At 57.3% G+C, this 23,804-nt stretch overlaps 9 protein-coding genes across 9 annotated transcripts; 5 read left to right on the forward strand and 4 right to left on the reverse strand.

Moving 5' to 3' along the window:
• Positions 1-1,556: 1,556 nt before the first annotated feature.
• POSPLADRAFT_1052810 (hypothetical protein) lies at positions 1,557-2,234 on the forward strand (the record flags this gene model as incomplete). Its single annotated transcript, XM_024480317.1, has 1 exon — positions 1,557-2,234. The coding sequence occupies one exon, from the start codon at positions 1,557-1,559 to the stop codon at positions 2,232-2,234; it is 678 nt and encodes a 225-aa protein (XP_024342933.1).
• Positions 2,235-3,203: 969 nt separating this feature from the next.
• POSPLADRAFT_1131338 (hypothetical protein) lies at positions 3,204-4,212 on the reverse strand (the record flags this gene model as incomplete). The annotated part of the gene is made up of 2 exons (XM_024484062.1): positions 3,204-3,289; positions 3,954-4,212. The coding sequence occupies 2 exons, from the start codon at positions 4,210-4,212 to the stop codon at positions 3,204-3,206; spliced, it is 345 nt and encodes a 114-aa protein (XP_024342934.1).
• Positions 4,213-6,303: 2,091 nt separating this feature from the next.
• On the reverse strand, positions 6,304-6,489 carry POSPLADRAFT_1043631 (hypothetical protein; the record flags this gene model as incomplete). Its single annotated transcript, XM_024478355.1, has 1 exon — positions 6,304-6,489. The coding sequence occupies one exon, from the start codon at positions 6,487-6,489 to the stop codon at positions 6,304-6,306; it is 186 nt and encodes a 61-aa protein (XP_024342935.1).
• Positions 6,490-6,635: 146 nt separating this feature from the next.
• POSPLADRAFT_1133524 (hypothetical protein) lies at positions 6,636-8,710 on the reverse strand (the record flags this gene model as incomplete). The annotated part of the gene is made up of 8 exons (XM_024484359.1): positions 6,636-6,673; positions 7,017-7,402; positions 7,471-7,520; positions 7,563-7,626; positions 7,679-7,851; positions 7,910-8,152; positions 8,205-8,235; positions 8,559-8,710. The coding sequence occupies 8 exons, from the start codon at positions 8,708-8,710 to the stop codon at positions 6,636-6,638; spliced, it is 1,137 nt and encodes a 378-aa protein (XP_024342936.1).
• A 1,907-nt stretch (positions 8,711-10,617) lies between these two features.
• Positions 10,618-14,396, forward strand: POSPLADRAFT_1052813 (hypothetical protein; the record flags this gene model as incomplete). Its single annotated transcript, XM_024480318.1, has 8 exons — positions 10,618-11,675; positions 11,743-13,231; positions 13,285-13,386; positions 13,435-13,717; positions 13,770-13,844; positions 13,897-13,974; positions 14,030-14,178; positions 14,226-14,396. The coding sequence occupies 8 exons, from the start codon at positions 10,618-10,620 to the stop codon at positions 14,394-14,396; spliced, it is 3,405 nt and encodes a 1,134-aa protein (XP_024342937.1).
• Positions 14,397-14,572: 176 nt separating this feature from the next.
• On the forward strand, positions 14,573-15,381 carry POSPLADRAFT_1177578 (hypothetical protein). Its single transcript, XM_024488520.1, has 4 exons — positions 14,573-14,718; positions 14,777-14,930; positions 14,982-15,070; positions 15,130-15,381. The coding sequence occupies exons 1-4, from the start codon at positions 14,596-14,598 to the stop codon at positions 15,256-15,258; spliced, it is 495 nt and encodes a 164-aa protein (XP_024342938.1). The 5' UTR covers positions 14,573-14,595; the 3' UTR covers positions 15,259-15,381.
• A 2,667-nt stretch (positions 15,382-18,048) lies between these two features.
• Positions 18,049-18,640, forward strand: POSPLADRAFT_1132365 (hypothetical protein; the record flags this gene model as incomplete). Its single annotated transcript, XM_024484202.1, has 4 exons — positions 18,049-18,086; positions 18,143-18,187; positions 18,238-18,467; positions 18,519-18,640. The coding sequence occupies 4 exons, from the start codon at positions 18,049-18,051 to the stop codon at positions 18,638-18,640; spliced, it is 435 nt and encodes a 144-aa protein (XP_024342939.1).
• Positions 18,641-19,544: 904 nt separating this feature from the next.
• POSPLADRAFT_1132226 (hypothetical protein) lies at positions 19,545-20,544 on the forward strand (the record flags this gene model as incomplete). Its single annotated transcript, XM_024484189.1, has 7 exons — positions 19,545-19,680; positions 19,797-19,835; positions 19,895-19,911; positions 19,958-20,119; positions 20,177-20,329; positions 20,378-20,424; positions 20,475-20,544. Coding segments are annotated over 7 exons (624 nt in total), but the record flags the coding sequence as incomplete, so codon positions are not given.
• Positions 20,545-21,584: 1,040 nt separating this feature from the next.
• Positions 21,585-22,660, reverse strand: POSPLADRAFT_1132814 (hypothetical protein; the record flags this gene model as incomplete). The annotated part of the gene is made up of 3 exons (XM_024484256.1): positions 21,585-21,662; positions 21,767-22,432; positions 22,487-22,660. The coding sequence occupies 3 exons, from the start codon at positions 22,658-22,660 to the stop codon at positions 21,585-21,587; spliced, it is 918 nt and encodes a 305-aa protein (XP_024342941.1).
• Positions 22,661-23,804: the final 1,144 nt, after the last annotated feature.

Raw genomic sequence — 23,804 nt, forward strand, 5'->3', positions numbered from 1 at the left:
TCTACTGTACGATTAGATTAGATGGGGCGGCAGCGCACGGCACAGCTCGGGCTCCGCTGACACAGCCGCTCTGACTCACCGGCCCCCAGGGCCGCGTCGGCATGCTGTGCACGGACCAGCTGCGCACGGACCAACGCGCACAGCCTGCCCTAATCTCCCCATGTATATAAACCGGCCTCTGCTGCCCTAGGGACCTCAGTTTCGACCTCTTGTCCCTAGGTCAGTAAGCCCTCACTTGTATCCTTACTTACCCTTTACTAACTAATACATTTCTTGTCCCTAGCCTTAGGTTTGAGCCTCGCTCACCATCGCTTCGGTGAGAACCAGTCGGACGCCCCTCGCTTCTAGATATCTCCCTGTCGCTTGACCTCAAGTCGCGACACATAGCCCGTCACTGCAAACTAATTGGCTGTCAACACCTGTCAATCTCGTGTCATCTCGAACCAGAGACAGCATCGATGAAACTCTGCGCACTCCCGATTGCCTCTTCCGGGCAGTGTACCAGGTTCCTGGCAAGGCGCAAGTGCACAAATAGGTGCGAAACTCGAACCGCGCATTCTCCGAGCATCCTGCGCTCATGCGTGTCCATGCGCGGGCTTTGGCTGAACACGCGAGCGCGCTGGTCGGCTTTTGACTGGGTGTGAACTTCGAAGCAAACCGTAGTCTGGTCACAGCAAGTGAGTACACACCTGAGAATACATCGACACTATTGTGGCAAGTAAACTGGCCAGAGCCCGGAATCGGGGCCATCTCCGAGCCATGTTCGACATGGTGCTGCTGGTACTAGTAGTTCCCAAAGACAGAGAAGACAGACTTTAGCGTGAACAGTGGATGGTCAACGACAAGACTTGCATGAAGGTGGCCATGGTAAGTGGTGAGCTCTGCTCCGATTCACAAGTCATTTCAACCCGCAAGTTGCCACACATTTACGGATCATTTCCGAGAATCTTCCTGATGGTTGCAAGGATTCCGAATTGGTCTGATTCCAATTCCGGCAATTGCAGTTCCCACGCTCACATCCCATCGCTCGGCAAATGTCAATATAGCACGCGATTTCAAATTCCTCCCGACTGCACACTTTGTTCCATCTTTTCTTGTTCTGGTTCATCATCGCTTTTTGTGCAGATCGGTAGCAAGCATGTAGCTGAGTTGCAGAGGGCTCTCGACGCATGATTGCCAGTGATTGCGAGATTGATAAATCGGACGACAGAATTGAGAGGTCAAATGCAGGATGCGGCACTACCCCGCGTTGCGAGCTCGACGCGGGTCGATTGCGAGCGTGCGACCGGCTACGCATCACATAGTGGGCCGCCGAGGCTACATATTCTTAATAATCGGGCCGTGAACGCGTTCGCGTATGTTCGCGTCGCTCGTGCCAGTGATGCGGCCATGGTGTGTCATCAATCGTGAGTATCAGCGCCGCATTGCCGCATTGTGGACATTGCACGGCTGTTATTCTATTCCACGTCCCGTGGATCGCAAGTGCCCGCGTAGCATAGGAACAAAATATATTTGCAGTACAGAATGTCCTATGCACCTGTAAGTGTCATTTATCCATGTCCGAATGCTGCGGGCTCTCGATCCTTGCCGTCAGTGTTGCATGGAACATCTCGGTGACAGAAAGGCAAGACGCCGCACCTGGTGAATGGCAACGTTACGTTGCGATCGCACCGGGAGAATGGGACCACGGTGACCGCGCGTCGCGACGTGCTTTGGTCCCGATGGGCTTCCCATGGATCAGGAACATGGCCGCGCATTCTGGATCGTGCGGAGAGCGCATCCGCGCGAGAGTGTGGGTACATAGCACAGCGCGGCATGGCGTACGACTGCCGTGGTCATCGCCATCTCCTGGCGTCGTTGCCAGGATGCGCGAATACCCGCGGAACACGGGCACTCTTGACGCGTCCCGTCAGCGTGCGACAGTGTACGTACACACGGGCAGGGCAGATCCAGAGACGGGCCCGGACGCTGGGCCGCTGACGCCATGCGAAAGGCCGCGGCGGATGGATACCGGAATGTCGCTGACGCGTCGCCACCAACAGACCCCGCGCCCTGCGCTGCGCGTCACCGCTCGCAATACAGCAGCAGCAGCGCACGTCAGTCTGACCGCTGTGCGCGCGTGGACCCGCCATCGACAGCCACGACGACCGGCCTGCGGGACGCGCGCGGGCTCGACCGTGCAGCGCGCACACGGTGTGTCGGTTCTGCCGCGCGGGCACACGGCCGCGCCGTAGCGAGCGAGCGTGGATACACCAGAGGACGCAGACGGATGTCGCAGCATTTCAGCGCCCCGCGTTCTCGCGTGCTGGTTGTTCTGGCGAGCAGATACGCGAGCGTGCGAGCGCGCGGGCGCCCGTGCCACCGGTGCGGATACGGACACGGCGCGTCCCTGCACGCTACTAGCGTGCGAGCGTGCGACGGCGGACCAGGCGGACGGACGTGGACGTGGGACGGGCACACCAGGACGAGGTATACGAGGTGAGCGGGGACAGGGAGGGGCGGCAACCGTGCGTCCTGGCGTTATCTTTGCTATTGCCTACGCTTCCGTTCCCTACCTGCTGCATCTAATTCCGCATTCCGCATTCCCCGACGGTGCGTTTGCGGGGCCTGTGGTGGGTGGTCGAATTTCCGCCGGGGCGCGTGCATGCCCATGCCGATGCTTAATGTTCAACTGTCGGGTCGTCGCGGCGTCGTGGTTGTTGGACTGTTGTCCGTGGTATGTCGTCCACATTGTCTTCCGCTGTATTATCAGTTGCTGACGCGCCATTGTCCGTGGCTCGTTAGCTATTGGCCGTAACATTGTAGTAGCAGGACGCACGTCGTTGGCCTGCCCACGGACGCAGCGCGCCACTCGGTACTGCATTAACAGCCGCCGCCGCCGGGCTGTGTCTGTCATGGGTAAGTCGCGCGCGTGTTCTGCGCTTTCGTGCCGTGCTGATGCATCGCGCTGTATGGTCGCCATTTGTATGCGCTGGCCGTCTGCTCTCGTACGGTATATCTTGTAATGTATTTTGCTCACTTGTGCCGCGGCGTCGTGATGCAGCGCGCCGGTCAAAGTCGAAAGTTGCGGGGAGTCGATACGCTTGTGGTCAGAAGCGGCTGCATGAGCACCGCGTGAGATGCGTGCGCCCGCGTGAGTGCGCGAAGGTGCACGGCGCGAGAGCGCGCGATGGGAGCGTCGAGATTGGTGGCAGCGGCCTCCCTTAGAACAGAGCGCGGGTGTGTGTGAGACGTGCGGGAGAGTGCGGGGATGCCACGAACGCGGTCGCGCGTTGTAATACCGGCATGCCTGCGTACAAATTTGATGCGTGAACGCGCGCGGCATGACAAGGATCGCTATGGGCAGCGTACACCGAGCGCCGTGGCGCGCGCGAGCTGGTGCCTTGGCGTGGATTCAGTGTGCGCGCTGTTGTACACAGGGATGGGCCTGCACATCGTGCGGAAATGTAAACGACAGGGAGCGGGCTGCGGCTACTGAATGATATTGACCACATCAAGCGCGTCGCTTTGGACGGATGGCATGACGCGCGGGCAATCATGTATATGTTCGCATAAGGCTCGCGCGAGTACATGGGCTGCTACGGACATACAACCGAGGACGCTACATTCGCGCAAGAGGGACTGCAAGAACACAGTAGGAATATCGAGGTAAGGCTCACCTGATGCATGTGCGCGCGCTATGCGGTTTGTACATTAATCTTGAGGGGGGGCGCAATATTCACGAGAGCTGATGCGCAAGGCGAGCGGGCGGGAAGCGCGATTGCGCGGAACCGGGTGCAAAGAGCGAGGGAATAGCCACAGAAGACGGGCTGCGAGCAACAGATGCGGGCAGAAGAGCGCAAAGCGAGAGCGACAGAGCAGAGCAAGGGCGGGCGAGTGCGTCGACCGGGCGCCCGCGATCGACGTGCCGTCCTTCCGCCGACGCGTAGGACGGTGTACAGTCCGCTGCTCACCGAGGATGCGCTCCTCCTCCTCCGCGCGCTCCTCTTCCTCCATGCGCTTCTTCGCGCTCTCGTGGTCAGTGAGATTCTCGAGCGCGCGGTGCAGCCCGAGGTTGAGCGCCATGCGCATCGCGTGCCCGCTAGGCAGCCAGCCATTCGTGCCCCACGCCGCGAGCAGGAACATGCCCTGCACCGCCTCCTTGCGCACGACGGGCCCAAAGAGCGATGAGCGCGCAACGCCCTGTGCCTCCTCGAGGCACTTGTAAAACATAGGGCTCAGTGGGCCCGTGCCGCTGCGGGTCTTGCGGGCTGTTCGGACGTACCACGAGCGGGGTTCGCATGCACTCCGCAGGGTGTCTCAACATGCCCTCACGCTCGATGCCATTCCGGGTGCGCCGCGCGATACAGCTCTTGTGCGGATCAATTGCGACGCTGCTGGCGGCATCTGCACGCCGCCGCCCGTCAGTGGTGCCCCGCAGCATCGCGCGATACAATACTCAGTATTCTCGCAGTGAATCATTCTCCGCCCTTGCCCTACTGCCGAGTCGCGCAATCGCGAATGGTCCAGTGCCCGCTCAGTTGCGCGGGCGGAGGGGCAACGCGCGCGCGACCATAAGGCACGCGAACGCGCCGTTCGAACGCGGGACGCGGAGCTGCCCCGCGTTGCGAGCTCGACGCGGGTCGATTGCGAGCGCGCGACCGGCTACGCATGACATAGCGGGCCGCCAAGGATACATGTTCTTGATAATCGGGCCGAGGACGTGTTCGCGTTCGCGTCGCGCGTGCCAGGGGCCGGTGATGCGGTCGCGGCGTGTCGTCAATCGTGAGTATCAGCGCCGCATCACCGCACTGCGGCCGTTACAAGGCTTTCGTTTTATTCCACGTCCCGTGGATCGCGAATGCCCGCGCAGCATTAGCAGGACACAGTAGGAACCAAATATATTTGCAGATCGAAATGTCCTGAGTGTCAATTATCCATGTTGGGACGCTGCGAGCTCTCGATCCTTGCCGTCAGCATTCTGCGGAACATCTCGGCGACGGCAAGACAGGACGCCGCACCTGGTAAACGGTACCGTTACGCCGCGATTGCAGCGGAAAGACAGGACCATGGTGACCGCGCGTCGCGACGCGCCCCTGTGCACTTTAGCCGACCGGTCTCTGGTCCTGATGGGCTTTCCGTGGATCGGGTCGTGCGAAGAACGCACCCGCGCGAGGGTGCTGGTATGTAGCATGGCGTACGACTGCTGTGGTCGTCGCCATTTCCTGGCCTTGTTGCCAGGATGCACAGGTACGCGAGGGGCGCGGGCGTCCCGTTAGCGTGCGACGGCGTACGTACGGGTGGGTTTCAGCAAGCACGGGCTGGGACGCGACGCCGTGCGAAAGGGCGTGACATTACGATGTCAGCGCGGGGAATGGATGGCTGAATGTTGCTGATGCGTCGCTACCAACGGGCCCCGGGCCCCGCGGTGCATTGCGCGTCGAGATGGGCTGCGCGCGACTGCTCGCAACAAAGCAGCAGCAGCGCGCCGGTTTGGCCGCGGCGCGCGCCCGCCGTCGACAGCCACGACGGTCAGCCTGCAGGACGCACGCGGGCTCGACCGTGCGGTGCGCGCATGGCGCGTCGGGCACACGGCCGCGCCGTAGCGAGCGAGCGTGGATGGACGAGAAGACGCGGACGGACGCCGCAGCGTTTCGGCGCCCCGCGTCCTCGCGTTCTCGCGTTCTAGTTGTCCTGACGAGCAGATACGCGAGCGCGCGGGCGCCCGTGCCACCGGTGCGGATACGGTCGCGACGCGTCACTACTGGCGTGCGTGGGAAGTGCACGGCAGAGCGCGATATAAAGGTCGAGCGGGGACAGGGAGGGACGGCAGTCAGCAGCTGTTGTGCGTCGTGGTGTGGTCTTTGCTATTGCCCGCGCTTTCGCGGTGTCGCCGCTGTTGGTGCGTTGTCCATGGTATGTCGTCCGCGCTGTCCCGCGCTGTATGATCAGTCACTGACGCGCCGTCGTCCGCGCCTCGTTAGCTGCCAACCTTCACGCTGTGGTAGCGGGACACACGTCGTTGGCCTGCCCGCGGACGCAGCGCGCCACCCGGTATTGGATGACCCGCCGCCGCCGCCGCTACCGCAACCGCCGCCGCCGCCGGGGCTAGGTCTGTCATGGGTAAGTTGCGCGCGCGTTTTGCGCTCTCGTGCTGTGCTGATGCGTCGCGCTGTGTGGTCGCCATTTGTACGCGCTGGCCGTCTGCTGTTATACAATATATTTCGCTTTGTATTTTGCTGACCTGTGCCGTGGCGGCCTGATGCAGCGCAGCGGCAGTGCGCCGGTCGAAGTCGAACATTGCGGGGAGTCGATGCCCGCGCGCTAAGAAGTGACTGGATGAGAGACGCGTGAGGTGCTTGTGCCCGAGTGAGCGTGCAAAGGTGTACCGCGCGAGAGCGCGCCATGAGAGCGTCGAGACTGGCGGGCAGCGGCCTCCCCTAGAACAGAGCGCGGGTGCGTGAGAGACATGCGAGAGGGCGCGGGGACGTCACGAACGCGGTCGCGCATTGTGTGCCTGCGTACCAATTTGACGCGTCAACGCGCGCGGCATGACGGGGATCGCTACAGGCAGCGCAGACTGAGTGCGGTGGCGCGCGCGGGTCGGGTGCCTCGGCGTGAGTTCAGCGCGGACGCTGTGGTGCACATGGATGGGCTCACACATCACGCGGCAACGGAAACGCCAGGCAGTGCGCTGCGGATAGTCAAAGACAGTGACCGCGTGGAACGCGTCTGTCCGGATAGAGCGCATGACGCGCGCGGACGATCATGTATATATTTGCATAAGGCTCGCGCGAGTACATGGGCTGCTATGGACGTACGGCCGAGAACGCTGCTTTCGCGCGAGAGGGACTGCAATAATACGGTAAGAATATCGACACAAAGCTCACCTTGTGCGTGCGCGCATCGCCCCGCGTGTTCATGACCCTCGACGGGGGCGCAACATTCACGAGCGCCGAGGCGCAAGACGAGCAGGCGGGAGGCGCGGTTGCGTCGAACCGGGTGCACAGAGGGAGGGTGCATGGTCCGCTGCTCACCGAGGATGCGCTCCTCCTCCGTGCGCTTCTTCGCGCTCTCGTGGTCAGCGAGCTTCTCGAGAGCGCGATGCAGCCCAAGGTCGAGCGCCATGCGCATCGCGTGCCCGCTGGGCAGCCACCCGTTCGTGCTCCACGCCGCGAGCAGCAGCATGCCCTGCACCGCCTCTTTACGCACGACAGGCCCGAACAGCGACGACCGCGCGATGCCCTGCGCCTCCTCGAGGCACTTGTAGAACGTGGGGCTCAGCGGGCCCGTCCCGCTGCGGATCTTGCTCGCGACGGCCAGGATCGAGTCGAACGTCCACGGCGTGCGCTCCATGAGCGCCTCATATGTGTCGTAGCTGGGGTCGAAACAGGGTATGAAGAAGTGGCAGCCGGAGAAGAAGCTGCGCGATGTGAGGTGCGTGGCCCGTGAGTACCACCGTCATGGTGCATTTCATACACGGATACGCACATAGTATAGAGTTCGCGGGCTTCTGCGTCAGAGACGAGGTTCTGGCCAGGCTTCATTTAGGACAGGTCGTCGTACCGAATGTCAGCGCTGACCTTTTCGACAACATGGGGAAACGCGTTGCGAGGCGTAGGTTCTGCCTTCTTGCGCTTCTTGACCCTTGAAATCACGCCAGATTAACGAACGGCCAACACTGTTAGAGCTGTGTTACCTTGGTGGTGACGCAGATGGTGCGACAGCCGCCGCCTCCGCGGCAGCGTTTGCGAGGCCCTGCAATGCCTCGATGGGCGCATTCAAGGTGGACCTGGGGAGCGTGTCCTCGGACTCGTCCTCGGAAGAAGGCGCCGTGCTGGGGACGATGCCGTACGTCGCGTACTTGTGGGGCTGCGCACACGCGGGGTCAGCAGCTGCGCGGCAATCGGGCACGAGGAGACAGACGCACGGGTGGCGCGAAGCCGGGCAGGGGCGGGAAGGACCTGGGCACAGGCCGCGACGGGCCGTCCACGGGGCCGGGGGACCCATAGACGTCCACACTGTTGCGCAGCGGCGGAGGCATGGGGGGCGGTGCGCCGTTCGCGTAGATGGAGTGCTGGACGATGGCGGCGGTCTGCTGGCTCTGGGCGTGGATAGCGGATAGGATCCTGTCGAGCGAGGACTGCATGCCGATCATCTGGCTCTGCATGACCTGCGTCGTGTGCATCGTTAGCCCTAGCGCACTGCGCGAGAAGGAGACTCACGAGGTACTGGCCCTCCAAGCGGGAGAGACGTCTGCGAGGAGACGGGGGCGGGGTCAAGGGGGGGAGCGACGGGCGAGCAGGAGAGAGGCGGACGCACTCGACGCTTGCGCCAGACATGAGCTGGACATTTTTCTTCTCTGGTTTCTCAAAGACGCAGGGCGTACCGCTTAGCTGACACCGACGACAAGGAGCCTAGGCAGCGGCCGGGCCGGGCGGGAGCGCGGGCCACGGGCGTCGTGAGGGGCAGGGCGCGGGAGAGACAGCGCGGGACGCACCTCGCCTTCGCACCTGTTCTTGCCCTTACGGCAGGCGGTGCACGCGCGCGCACCGCGCTTCGGGATGTGCGTTGCTGACGACGCGGACGGCGCGGACAGGCCCGGCGGCGCGTTGTCGGGCGACATGGCCATGGCGTCGGCGCGAGCGCTGCCGCCGACGGGGAACGACGTGCGGCGGCGCTTTGCCGTCGGGTGGTCGTACTCGGCGGACGTGGAGGGCGAGAGCGACATCATCGATGGCGGGCTGGCGGGCGGGCGGGCGGGCGGGGCGACTCGGCTGCGTCCCCCGGCCCCTCGAGCTTATACCATCCCCTCCGCCAGCTGCCGTGGGAACACCGGCCACCCTGCGCATGTGACCGTGCCAGGGTCTCGCCCCGTCAGCTGTCCCGTGGAATAAGCTTTGCTCTAAACTCTCCGCGCTGCGCAATGCGCATCACAGCGCATATAACCTGCTCCTCGACACATCCCCCAGCGCCCTCTGATAACCCCCGCTGCTTCACGCGATGCTCGCGTAATGATCGCCTCGCTCTACAAGACTCCTCTTCTATTACACCGTCGTCCCTGGACGCTGCTGCTTCCGTCCCCGCCCGCTGGCTCTCACAGTTCTGTGCACGCCGCTTCTGCCCCCTGCGGCATATAGGCAGCCCAGCGGCGCACACTTCATACACGGAGAGCCGTCGCTCTCCTCACTCCTGCGTCTCCGTTCTCTCCCTTCGCGAAGCGGTGAGAGATCCCTCGGGCCCTTTCGCTACGGTAAGCTCGACCCCGTCGTGAGACTCGACCTCACATTTACGCTCGTCTTTGTCTCACGTGTCGTACTCATCCGAACGAGCGGGGGCATTCAAGACAGCGGATCGCCGCTACGTCTCAACACGCGTGTGATCGCTGTGCCTGGGCTCGCGCAGGCCATCACGCAACATTCATAGCGTCTGGCGGCGCTAATCTCTCGCTGCAGTCTCCACTAGAGCTGAGCTGGACGTCACCTTTCTGGTTTATCCCCGTGAAAAACCGCAAACCCTCCATCAACCCGTGCTCACAAGCTCATTGTTCTTTGCTCCGACAACTTCCACCATCATGCTGGAACCCCCATGCTGGTTCTTCCAGCTTCCCAGCTTGTCTCATTGTTCCACTTCTTTCGATCTTCCTGCGGGCTGTGGCTAGAACACCGGCCATCTGTTACGGCACCTGCGGAGCTGTGGACCGGAGGCGCAGGGCCCAGGCGCAAACATTGTACGACCGTGTTTGAATATGATCTTCATTTGCAATCATTCAGAAATTTGTGAGATGCCACGCGGAGTCAAGGCTTTATCGCTGTGGGGTGCGTACTGCAGGCATGACCAGGCGTCTGAACAATTGAGCTCGTCTGCAAGTGTCACACGGCCATCGTCGCGTTTGCGCTCCTGCCTGCGCCGAACCATGACCCTAGCGCGTTCGGCGCTCTGCACTATTTAGGGCCCCACGCGCCTCTGACTTTCGTCCAATGACGATCGGACCATCTTATCATGTCACTTTGCAATATGCAGCGTCGACACCGTGTGCCGGCGATGGCTGCGGAAGGATACGAGACATGCATTCAGGTACGATTATGCAGGCGGACCCGCGACTGCGCAACCGGCGGGAACGAGGAAGGTTGCGCCAGGCACAAGAAGCGCAGGCCGCACGATAAGAGGCGTGATCGAGAGAAGATCGGCCCCGCGGGGGAAAACACGACGTCACTGGGGAACAAAGTTTCCCTCGACCGACGACGCGGTGCTTTCGGACAGCGTAAACAAACCCTATGCATCTTGTCCACTTGCAGTTTATTATCACGAAGATGTTCTTCTCGCTGAAGGGGTATCGATCTGCTAAAGCGATTGTTCCAATTCTCGAAATTTAGCTCATGGTATGTGCGTAATCGGTGCGAATTGTACTCTCGCTGCGAATGTATACCGTGAAGCATCCATATCGAGAATTGTCCGCAGCCAGTACCTGCTGGTCTTGACTACAATGTGAGGTGAGAGCCTTGAGGATCTTCGTCTGATATTCACTTTCGGACCAGTCCCACTGACTATTCGAGTTCAGGCCGTTGTCAGATTCGTCGACATGGAGCAAAGGCGCATAGAGTGGATGCTCCGGCCCCCAAGACGGACGCACACAGCATGTCTCGCGTCTACGATACGTCGTCGGAGATCTACTCGCTGTATTCGCACCCAATGACCAGGGCGAGCTCAATAACCCAGGATTCGGAGCCGCTCACAACGCCTCCGGACGAGACATTCCTGGGCCACAGATACAAGGCAGGGGCTGCAGATGGGAAGGCCGCCGCCTCGCACGACGCCGTGCACATCCGTTCCGCTACGCCTGAAACACTGCGATACCTGGCTCCCGAGCGACGGCTGGACGCTCTGCACGAGACGCCAGAGCACGAGGAGTCGCCGTACGGGCCGTACTTCTCCTTGCCGCGCGATCCTACAAGCTCCGGCCCCAGCCCTGCAGGGCTCGCGCGCAAAAGGACGACCAAGGAGCTGATCGGCCGGTTCGAGTCGATGAGCGAGCGGTCGGAAGCGCGGACGGCGGTGTCCAGCGTGAGCACCAAGGTCGAGCAGCGGAGGGCGAGGCCGGGCGCGTACCCGGCGATCGAGCAGAAGAAGGGCCGCTCGCCCATCAGACAGTCGATCCGCAACATCCTGTCTGTGTTCAAGAAGAACAAGAGCGTGTGGAAGGAACAGGGCGGGGAGTCTGGCATCGCGGAGGAGGCTGGGCGGCCACAGGTAGAACGCCAGCCCGCGTACGGCACGCCCACGCACACGGTGCCGCAGTTGAGCGCGTTAAAGGAGTCGAAAGACCTTAGCCAGTGTACGACGCCGCTCGAGCCCGGACACGCCCGCCGCTCTGGGCCTCTGCTCCACCTCTCCCACGACATATCGCCCTCCGTGCACCCGGTCTGGGCGAACTGCACGGCGACGCTGCACTCGACGCACCTCCTGCTGACATGGCACACGCGCCGCGGGAACCCGTCGACGGATATCATCTCGTTCAACGCGTGCTCGGACGTGCGCTCGATGTCGCTATCGGAGCTGGACGCGAATGAGCGTGCGATGCTGCCTGTGGACGCACGCGAGGCGAAGGTGTTCGAGCTCCTTTTTGAGGGGCGGCCGCGGGAGAAATTCGCGGCGAAGAACGTGGGCGAGAGGGCGACATGGGTCAGTGCAATCTGGTGGGTGTTTCATGATTAATTCGGCTCGTCCTGCTCTCTTTCTGAGATGCCGATTCGCCTTGGTCAGGGATGCCATTCTGCTGGCACAGGAGCAGAGGACGGAAGCCGCGAGTATCAGGACATCGGAGATTCTTCAGAGTTCCACGGTGACAGAAAGGAACAGCACAGCGCAAGGCCGCCCCGCCCTTGATGCGTCTCGTAATAGCAGCCAACTGACCGTCCAGACTGTCGATAGCTCAGCCTCTCCGCGCGTGTCCAACCTCCGTGTGGATCGTGCGCTTCCGGAGATCCCCAAGACGCTTGGGCCACAGTCATCAGCTCCTCGCCTGTCACTGCAAATTCCTGGATCTGCTATACGGTCCACCCCTAGCCCCACCTCTGCTCTCTCACCTTTACCCAGGCCGCCGACGACCCCGACAAGACAAACGCCGACTACGCCAACACGCTCGCAGAGCCCTTCGATCCTCAACCTCGACAAGAAGTCGATGGTGAGGCAACGCCTTGCGCAGCTCGAGAGCACAAATTCGCCCACCTCGCCCACACGCGCGTCCATGCGGGAGGCAGGATCGCCCAGCCCTCTGCGCGCGAACAGTGACCGCGCTCCTCGGATGGGAAGCGAGATGCGTCGGGACGGCTCGTCCTCCAGTGCGGGCGCGTCGTCGATTCTGGACTCCTACGGGGCGCCGAGCATGGCTTCTCCGCTGTCTGCGTACTCCGGCCGGCTGACGTCCAATCCTCCGACGAGTAGTACGCCAACCCGAGACGTTGCGCCGTGGAGCGGGAGCGGCTCGGAGAATTCGTCTGCGCTCCTGAAGCCGCCTGCCCAGGACGTCGTCGTCATCTCTCCGGCCTCGAAGTACTCCACGGATGACCAACCCGAAACGTCGGCGCTCTCTGCCAACGACGACACTATGCGAGAGGATATGGATATTCCCAATCAAGAGGTCCCGCATGTCACTACCCGAAGGCCGATCATACGGCTAGACACAGATGCCTCTTCTTTAGGGCCTCCGATGATCTGGCAGCCGCCTCCAGCTGTCGAACATGGACCCCCGCCCAATAGGGTGAATTGCCACGTTGACAAGCCGGTGCTTCGAGTAGACACAGGCACTGGTGCATGGAAGCCCACTCCGCATCACGAACAGAAGGGGGCGCTCGAGACCGGTGATCTGCGGCAGGTGCTGGAGGCCATTGGCGGTTCTGTCAAGAAGCTGGAGGGACGTGCTGACATGGATACCGGAGCCATGACGGACATCCGATCGAAGGTCAACGCTATCCTCACAGAGATACGCAGTCAGCCGGGCCCGTCAGATGGGCCGGCGTCGGTAGACATATCCGCGGTGCTGCAGAAACTCGAGGATCTGCGGTCAGAGTTGAGGATCCCTGAGCAGTCGACAGTCTCGCGCTCGCCAATTGGGCCTGTTCATTCGGCTGTTTTCGACGCGATACCTGTGCTGCACGAGAAGTTAGACATACTGGTCGCGCTTTATGAAGGGAAGCAGAGCGTTGAGACAACTGCCGACAACGACCAAGGGGCCGGGAGTCAGGGCCAACATGTGAGTGTTCTACGAAAATCGGGGATTGAAACGTCTCGCTGAACAGAGTATAGATCGAAGAAGTCCTGACCTTGTTGCGAAGCGGACAGACGCAATGGGCCGCACAGGCGGAGCAACAGACGGACAGCATCCGATATCTAAATGAACTAAACACCGTGAGCACGAGTTTCCTATCTTCCGTGTGGCGTTAACCATTGTTGCAGTGGCTCGAGGCGTTCGTCAACCATGGCGTCTCTCAGATCGAGAGCGTAACGGCGGGCGTGCAGCAACTATGCAAGGATCTCGGCCCTGTACCCGAAATGCAGGAGCAGAACGAAGAAGGGGATAGTCAGCGAGGGAGCAGCCTTCTGACACACATCCGAAAGCTGCTCGTGGAAATTAAGGGCAGGGAGGACAACTCCGTCGTGCTACATGCTTCTGTAAACGGCCTCATAGCCGCAGTGCAGGAGGATTTAAAACAGAATGCGGAGGCTCGTAATACTCTTAGTAAGTGCATTGTGTCTCACGAAAACCAGAGACTCACGGATCATAATTATAGCGACCGAGTCATTGGTCGGCCTGATAGATCGACAGAGGCAAGACCATGAACGAATGCTCCGAGCCCTCGGCACCGGTATGGCTCTATGAAATGACAGTCTTTCTCGGTTTTGACCCCTTTATAACAGAGCTTTCCAATGAAATACGTGGAGAACGCCTGCGATTTGTTGAGGCCATGAAGGAAGCAACTGCGATTAATGTTCAAAGTAAATCTCGAAGAAACCTTAGCTTGGATAACATCGCTGATGACGGTTTAAACAGTTCATGTGGAAGAGTTCAAGAAAGAGCTCACTCGGGAGGTGCTCCTGATGACTCAGGAGGTCGGGCGTCTTCAACGAGAGAGGCAAGGACTCGAGCAACAAATTGCTGATCTTTTCGCCTTCTACGCCAAACAGAAACAATCCGGCGGTGTAAGTTGACATGACTGTATCTGACCTATAATCTGACTATGCTGTAGCTCTTTCCTACTACCAAGCAAAACATGCGGCAAGGTCACCCCCTACCGCGCCCTCAACCGTCCTCCCAAGTTCCTGGTGGATATCCCGTGGCTGCACGACCAGCCACTGGTGGCCGCCGACCTCTTCCTAGTCCTGTTGTCACGTCCAGACCTGCATCATCATTTGTATAATACAATGGAACTATATGATACTTTAAACCTGTATGCTGTGTACTACACATAACACATTGATAGTTGTGTTACATGCAAGACTTCACTGGCTCCGGACTCGGGGTATGAGGTCATGTGACCGTGCACCGCGCTCCGGCAGCGCCCGGCGCCCAGCTCACCGTTGAGCTCATCGGTGCGAACAGTCTGCACAATCCTCATCATGTCTGCCCTTCGTCTCGTCTCTTCTGCCGCCCGGAGGGCACCAAAGGCCTTCGCCTCTGGTCGACGCGGCTACGCTGAGGCTGCTGACAAGATCAAGCTCTCCCTGGTCCTCCCTCACCAGGTGCGCTACGGCTCGCCTTTTAATGCAATATTTGGGGTTATAATGTTGTCACGTCTAGGCCATCTTCACCTCGACCGAGGTGGTTCAAGTCAACATCTCCGCGGCAACTGGCGACATGGGTATCCTCGCCAACCATGTCCCGTCAATCGAGCCTTTGCGTGCTGGTGTCGTTGAGGTGATTGAGCCTGGCAATGCGTCGAAAAAGTGGTTTGGTATGAAGACAGTCCAATTTCTACTCGTTCATTATCTTATCTCTTCGGTAGTTTCTGGTGGCTTTGCTACCGTACATCCCAACAACAAATTGACCATCAACGCGGTGGAGGCAGCACCCCTCGAGGACTTCTCGCCTGAGGTAGGGTTTCTGCAGTCTAGTGATAAGACACCCACGTGAATAAAATGTGTCACTTGCAGGCCGTTCGCGCGAATCTGCAGGAGGCTCTCAGGGTTGCAAGTGGAAATGGCTCAGAAGAGGACAAGACGGAGGCTCGCATAGAAGCGGATGTGTACGAATCGCTGCAGCATGCGCTTGGCTCGAAGTAATGTCGCAACCAATCTGCTGTGATGTCCATTATGTAGATTTTGCATCCGTTGTCCTAACCTTCGGCTGCATATACCTGACGTGGCCTTACGCAAGCTGATTTGCCTCGAGAGGGCTGCTGTGCCAAACCGCCGCCTTATGTCCGTCAACATTTGGGCGTTACTATGCGTTCCGATATGGCTATCATGCTGCCGCTTCCGTCCGACTGCACCATGCGTGACTGTCCAGTGCAAGCCTCCGTTGATTAAGTTCACGCGATCTCAAGAGCGCAAACAAGTGCACCACAAAGCACATGTGGCCTGCACCCAGCGCCTGCATCGTTTGACACCTCTTGTTACCTTCCCGAGGATGAATCGTCCAGAGGCATGGAATGACACGAGCTTGCTCGACGACGAGCCATTCTGTACCGAATTCTATGTGCGCTCGACGGCGGACGCCGAAACTCTCTCGCGACGTAGTACGCGTGAACACAATGACCGGGCTCGGCATGAAAACATCGTAAAGCAGCTGCAAGAGCAACAAGATGCGGTTCGTCCTGTATTAGCCTTGAATCCATGTCTGTGTCATCTGACGAAGGAGAGAGAAGGTTGATGCATCTAGGCGTTGGCTGAAACTTGCATTCGCCAGATCATCCAGTGATACAGACGCAAATGCCGAGTTCGACCTTGTAGAAGGTTTAAACGTCTTCGTTAAATTCTACTGGCGACTTTATCTGGAAACAAGGGCAGCAGTTAAATCACTGACCGTCAATCAGTCTACGGCTAGGCATTACCTACGTGAGGAGCGTTCAAAGCGCCGCTTCGGTTATGACCTTCCCCAGAATGAGAATGCTCGTATGTCCCAACGCACCTTGCATACACAGGCTTCCCTTGCTCATACATGCGTGGCAGATGCTTCCACACTGCAACAGGCACATGCTAAACCTCACCACAGACCGGAGCAAAGGATAGAGGCCCGCACTCGTCCTCAGTTCCAGGATCCATATGATGCCGAGGCAGAGGAAGAACCCCTGCCGGAAGACGCCCACGACATTATTGGTGTAAACCCCTCTTTCAATGCGCTTTCCATCCCTCCTTTCTCTCAACCTGCTTCCGTCTCTCAACCAGAGGCAGAGCTAATTGTCTCAGCTGACTCTTCTACTGCCATTCCGGAGGAGGCTTCCCAACACTTACTCCAAGCCGTCCCGGTCCCTTTAGCGGCCTCGCCTGTTGGAGTGAATGGCAAGCGCAAGGCAGCCACCGAGCAACCTTCGTCCTCTGATACCGAAGGAGAAGCTTTTCCCCATCCGCCATCGACTCGAAAGAGCGTCGAACAAGAGACTGACGATCATGCAGATTCTTCACCCTTAACTGACCTATCGGACCTGAGCGATGGCCCAATGGACAAGGGGTGGAGTGAGTCAGCATCTTGGCGCCCACCACAGAGGACGGCTTCCAACCGAGAGGCCCTCAGGCAGACGGTGCAAAGGGAGACACAATATGAAGAACAACGTCGCCGCGGAAAGGTGGCGGATCCTCTTGAGGACTCGCTTGCGCACGCGCATAGCCAGAAAGCTTCCACGGTAAAGACTAAACGGAGGGTGAAATCGCGCCCGGGAAATCAGGCGGCCAGCGTTGCTCCGCCCTCTCTCAGCGCGCCCCCTGCAGTTACAATCCCCGCACAGGATATTGGCAAAGGTACAAGGGAGCAAGGGAAGCGTCCTAGGGGCCGCCCGCGTAAATTCGGCGCGGCCGTCAAGCAAGACGACAAGATACTCGCCTCCATGGCTCCAAAGCCTCGCCCTGCGCGTAAACAACACACGAACAAACTGAAACCCAGACGTTCGCAGAAGAAGGCCAACGATGGAGTTCTCAGCCGACCAGCGAAACAGCGGCGGGTAAACGAAAACCATCTTGCAGGGGACTTAGCTTTTATCATGTTAAGTACGGGCCAATCTCAGAGAATGTCCTCGCGGTTCCACAGTACAGAAGGTCTACCTATGGAAGGACAGGATGTCGACCGACTTGCAGCGGTAGGCACATCGCTATCGTCCTTGAAGTTTATCTGACCAATCGTGACAGCCTGCGGTGCCCTCTCCAACCGAGATCCCAACTGTAGGCGCACTTCTTTCATCACAGCGCTCGATGATGAATCGAAGCAAGGGGCGTAAACGCTCTCGTAATGCCTTTGAGAAAGCGGATGTGAAACAGGCGAACGCAAGCCAAACCTTATCAATGTCACAACGACTCACGATTGAACTGCCCAAGCGGACCAGCGTTAGCAGCCGTTCTGCGGGATCAGGCATTTCACAGCCCTCTGTTCCTCAAGTTGGGTTCAACATGGAAGACGTCGACAGGAACCTGCGGAATGCTGCGTTAGATGCATCGCTGATGATCCAAGCCTCGCACGAAGCGGCGGACGATCCTCTCAGCGATTTTGGAGACGATGACAGAGCAGAAGGTCAGGCTGAATTGCCAGATTCGAGCGACGACGAAACCCCTATACAACAACGTGTGCGATCTCGGAGCAGCGCGCAGCAGATTGTCGGCACTACGACCACAAATAATCACCTGGCGGCGCAACCTGCGCCTTCGACTCGTCGAAATGTGCCCGCATACGTACCGCCTCCCCCTCAAGATTTGAATAACAAGCCTCACTTACCGATGAGACCTCCGGTTTGGGCGCAGGTGAATCTGGTCTCGATGCCGACGTATGATAAGACTAATAAAAAACCGTTGTAGTCCCGTCAAGAGGTTTGTGAATCCTTCGACTGGTTCAGAAGTTATCAGAGCGGCGTCTACTTCGTGAGAGACATGGTTAAGGGGTACTTGCTCAGTGCCTTTTCGTCGAGGTGCGACCCTCGCCCCTGCAAAGGCCGTGTGCGTCTTCCTGAAACTGTGATATCAGCCGTGACCTGTTTGCCCACGACGGCCGCCTCATCATCTCTCATGGGTATGTACGCTTGATAAATTCGATGGCTTGAACTGATATTAAAAATGCAGAGGCGGAAAGGCAGAAAGCTTACACACAAAGCAGGGGAAAATACAGACTCTTGAGGCCGACGATCAGTTGGCCGGCGATAAGTCTGTGAGAGCTCTGTTAAACACTTACTCTGTTGGGCGCCCTGTGGTGCTTCTTATAGATGACAAGTATACCATGTTTCCGTACGACTTGGCTGGCGACGGGTATACGTACGTTGTGCTTGGTTTCTACAAAATCGTACATGCTTGGGGTATGTTGCAGCTGCATAACAGCCGGTCCGCGCAATTCATAGACTCTACAGCTGAGAAACAAGCGGCAACTAACTCTCGCGGGTACGTAGTCAGGTATAAATTCGCGTTCCAATGGTGCGAAGCGCAAGGAAAGCCGTGGTGGATCGATGCAGGACACTCCAGAGGTGCGTAGCTTGTGGCGTAAATGTTACACAGATCGACATAACCGCCATTTCCAGCGACGTCCCATTTCTTGACACCCGAACAGGCGGATCCATCGTTGATTCTAAGGGAAGAGAACCCTACTTCAGCCTCTACCCCTTGTCTGTCAGTTTCAACCTCTATTATATGCAACGACTCGATGCTGACACACTGAGCTGAACAGATACATGAATCAAAGTCAATGCTGTCAGCTGTGCAAGGCGACCTCGCCATTTGTCTACGCACAAGGTTGGATGTGTTTGAAACCAGGATGCAAAGCCTTCTGGAAGAATCCTGACCGGTCCTCACCTGCCGATGTTCTCGATTATGCCGAGAGCTTTCTGGAAATACTCCCCACCAGTCTGGAGCGGCTGGACGACATCCGTCCTCCCCTACCTATCATCAAATCCGCTGATGGGATCACAACAAGTCGTATATTTTGTAAAGGGTGGCATTGCGTTCAATGTGGGCGCATGTCCAGCAGGTGATTGTGTACGCTCCCTCAAATAGCCTCGATGCCACTGATATTTGATAGGTATAAATGGGAGCATTGGGAGTGTAAATGTTGTGGTGTGAGCTTTGGTAGCCACTTGGAGAGCGTTTTTTCGGCTGATGTAGATACAAGGCGCAACACAGAGTACAAGGGCGATTGCGAGACCCCAAGGAATTTTGGGGGCAGAAAGTTCCGGAGACCTTTATGAACGCGCGTGTTAGCTCAGATTCAGGTAGGCCGCAAGTCTGACTGGACATGCGACTCCGGCAAACGTATTCTAGGCATTATTCAGACTGCGGTACGGATGTATAAGAGTCATGACAGACACGGTGTCTTCTCTCAGTTCATTCTCCCGCAGAATATGTGAGTACCATGTTTTAGACTGTTACTTCGCTGAACGCATCATGATAGGGGGCGCATCATTCTCATTTCTGGGACAGTATTGATGAACAAAGAAGCGGATCAGATTTTCAAGGAGTATCAACAGCAAGCTGATAGCGGTGAACTTCTCTTCAGGCGCTGGCCTCTCAGAGCGGTTTGTTGTTTCTGCTCGACTCACACTGCCATTGAACATAATGGTTTCTCTTTTTGGTAGCACAAATGTGCGGAATCCCGAAATGCATGTTGTTGCAATACTACTGACACCCGCATTTAGGCCGAGGCACACTGTTAACCAATTACTTCTCTCAGAACTGTATGTCACTCCAGTATCTTCGAGTGCTCAGCAATATGTCTAAATTGCCCACGTTTCAGCTGGCGAACCATATCAGGTAGGAAAACGTTCAGACGTCATTGTTATTATTCACAGCTTGCTAGTATGTTGGGGGCACCGACAACACGGTTCCTTGGGACGCCGCACCTTCTGCGGTCTGTCGTGCTCTCGACTTGATCCAGCAGCGCATGAAAGATACTCTTAACATGCCATCGAGATTTAATGAGGTTCTAAGCGCGGCTTACATGGAGAAGCAGAAAATGGCGGTACGTTCCCTACAACGTTCATGAACAACGGAAGCTTTAAAGATGCGTTATTTCTAGTTTCACAGCGATAGTGAACGCGGCCTAGGCCCAACAGTTGCCTCGCTTTCTCTCGGATCGGCTGCGTACATGTATTTCCGCCCCCTAAGCAAATACAGTGGTGACAAAGGAAAAGGCTCTAGCAACATCGCCCTCACGTTGTACTTGCGCCATGTACGCAACGGTTTTTTTTGGATCTTGGCCCGGCTGACGGTGCACTAGGGCGATGTTTTGGTCATGGATGGCGAGGGTATTCAAAAATACTACGAGTGAGTGTGTCTTGACAGTTTTCTCAGCTGCATTCATAGCATTTCATTAGACATACTGTTGAGCCAATCAACTTCCGGATTGCCGCAACAGCTCGATCCATTGACAGTTGTAATCATTAACATTTTCTGTACAATTCAAAATCTCATCAGCCTGATCCATACCACATTATGTACTCATTATTCGTCCTTAGTAATGTCTTGTTTTCGCTGGCAGCTTTGCCAATGCTTTGCAAAGGCTCGCGAGCCATTATATCCTGTTTTCAGGAACCCAAGCTGTGAGTGGAAGGACAGTCGCACGACCAGCTGCTTTCCAAGACAACCCAGCAAGCGCGCTTCGCTCAGTAGCGTGCGCTGTTGCTGTATAACTGCGCTGTAATCATTTCGCTGCGTGCCAGGCGCCTAGAACTACTATATATCGGCTGAGGGGCGGATCAGATTGCAGTAATCCAAGGCTGATACTGCGCGAGTGCACGACGATGATGGCAATAACCTCTCGTTGACCGTCAGGCGCCTGTCCCTGTAAAGTGCCCTCTTTACTATTCAAATCCGCAGAGCACCCCGCGCCTGTCTTGTCTTCTCCGACGCCTTCCGAAGACACCCAACGATGGCTTCGCACACCATGCGCATCGCAACGCTGTGCCCTCCTCGTGTTCATGTGGTTTGAGAATCCTCGAACGTGGCTTGTGAGCGCGAATGCACAGCGGACTAGCGCCGAAACAGACAGGATACGACAGGTTCTTGGCTCGATCCCTGACTCGGATATACTAGTAGTATCTCTAGCATTTCATTAGAAGCCCAAGGCCTGCACTCACTCGATTGTGACCTTCATCTCTGGCTCCACTGAATGGTCACCAATTGAGGTCCCTTCATCGAGAAGTATGCCTTTCTCTCCACCTCCTGTGTTAGTTTCAACATCGATGTCCTTAATTCCACTGTCTGATCCAAGATGTGTGACAGCAGCGTGTTTAACATTTTTCAGCTGCATGGTCATCAACAACGCACGAGCTAATTCACGGGTGGCACTGCGTTGCCCCTGTAAATTTATCATCTGCAGTAGCAGCGATCTCGGGGCTGTGAGAACTTGAGGCCCAAGGTTTTGGACGAGCTCGCATAGTGGATCAGATTGGATAGGATAGTGATTGTACATACTTGCCCGTAGCTCATATCCCCACGCCTTTATACCCCTGCCACCACAGCGTGGCTACTAAGGTCTGTTCCTCGTCGACCGTCGCGTGTTTCTGAAACATATGTATGCTTCTCTGGAAATTTCAGACTCGCTGATGCTCATCTGTGGAAACAGGATACGCATGAGCTCTTGAGTGTGATGGATGTCGGGACGTACCCTATATGCTTGGGTGATTTTCTCGAGCCGTCGTCGATGCCAATGAGGGTAAAGAGTTTGACCTAAATGAAGCACCCGTTCACTCCGGAGGGAGTATATCCAGTTCGGGATCTTGGAACTTGCGAACTTAGTGATCGGTGATAGTCTGTCCTTGAGCCACTCGTCGTTGATATTCCATTTCAAAGATGCACCAGTATCCTCCATGGAGACGCCGGAATCGGATGAGATCAATGGCTGATGATCCACTGGGCGTACCTGGCTATCGGGCACGAAATTTGGATTCTCTTTGGAGGTGGCTGACCATTCGAACCATGCCATGATGAACTCAAATTCGTCTTCCGTGATATCAGACGCGCTCCTTGTCGTCCTCATCGCAGATCGTCGTTTGTTGCGACTGATCTCTGCATTCACACCGTGGAGCCATTCTTTGTCACATTCATCCATATAGTATACGCCACCGCCAAAGAATGCGAAAGAAATGCTTTGCTCAACGGTATCTGAGAATTCAAGGTATGTGTCGGGGTCGCTCCAGGGAGAAGTGTACATCTCTTCGTAATTCACAACGATTCCCTCGCAAGTAGGGATTGGAATTTGTGCGGTGGTATCTGTTCGTGTCGAGGTCTTTCCTACGGATTGTGCTGCCAGTGCGGCTTGTAGGTGAACTTGCTGTGACAGATGGCTGCGTCAGCGAATGGCCGCAAGCAATAGGCGATACCTTACATTCCTGTCACCGTCGTCTATACCAGCAGCAGGGTCATCGTCAATGCTGAATTCCTCCTCGTCCCGTTCGCTCTCTTCAAACGTGATCTTTTTTTCAATTCGAACCCGCTCGTTGGGCCTGATTGTGACTGCCTGCTTCTTGCGTGTGCGTCTGCTCCCGACGTTTGATACCATGATGGCTCGTGAGGAATGTTGGTCTGAGGTGACTGAATCACGAAGGGCCTTGGCTCAAATGTGGCGTTCGCTGAACTTTCACTCAGCCGCGGGTCAACAAAAGAGCATGTTACTCCGATTGTGAACAGGAAAAACGTTGTAAGACAATGCACTCTAGACTTATCGCGCGAAGAGAGTAATTGATAAGTTCGACATTGCTGTATTGTCATGGCTTTGTGCGAGTGGCAGGAACAAGGACGGAGCATGTTAGTAAGCGCCCGATATGGCCGAGTCTGTGATGCCTTCGGGCCATACCTGTACCACAACCGCTGCGTTCTAGCTCTGCGATGCTCTCCGCCACTTTCAGTTGCCGTAGTCTCGCCTGCATATCACTGGATTTTCAAGACCGGCCCATCGATCACGACCGTGTACTCGGGTCATACGTAACTCTAGTGGATGCATTTCATATGCCGGAGCATCTCGAGTCCATTAATACTAGAGGAATTCATGTCCACGTACCATGATCCCAAAATTTGCGGGGACTCGCAGAACGTTAGCAACCGAACACCTGCCGAATGGATGGTTCCGAGCCGACGAGCTCGCTGTGGTTACTTGAAGCAGGTTCCGTGGGTCTTGTCTCGTGGGGAGTTTATTGTCTGGCATGATTTAGTGCTGCCTTGCGAGGGAACCTGGAGTACTAGGCTTGGCGGAGCGAGCTTTCATGGCGGATGAGACGGGTTGCAAGCTCAGTGGGACCATGAGGTTCCTAATCGATGGTCATATCAACCGAAGCACGTCAATTAACCAATACACCATGTGCACACTGTGCACAGCTGCCCGTCCATCGTTTACTGAAACCCTGATCGGACATTTTTCACGCCGTACAGACATCCGCCGCTCTCTGTTATCTGTCGGACATTTCACGCCCACGAAGTCGGTGGCTAGTGAAATCGTAGCAAAGATGTCTATTTGTCACTCGGAACTGCTCTCATTTAGCAGCTCCTCGACACGCAAACGTTCACCACTCGGATTCATACATCGTGGAGATCAGTGTCAACCAAGCGCCGAGAATGATCTTGGCCGATCAATGTTCGCGGGCCCGTGTGTCTCTTATCCTCGCCAGGCGGCAACAACGACCTCAGCCCCCCCGATGGTACGCCATATT

Source organism: Postia placenta, assembly GCF_002117355.1.
Source record: "Postia placenta MAD-698-R-SB12 unplaced genomic scaffold POSPLAscaffold_2, whole genome shotgun sequence".
NCBI classification, from domain to species: Eukaryota; Fungi; Basidiomycota; class Agaricomycetes; order Polyporales; family Adustoporiaceae; genus Rhodonia; species Rhodonia placenta.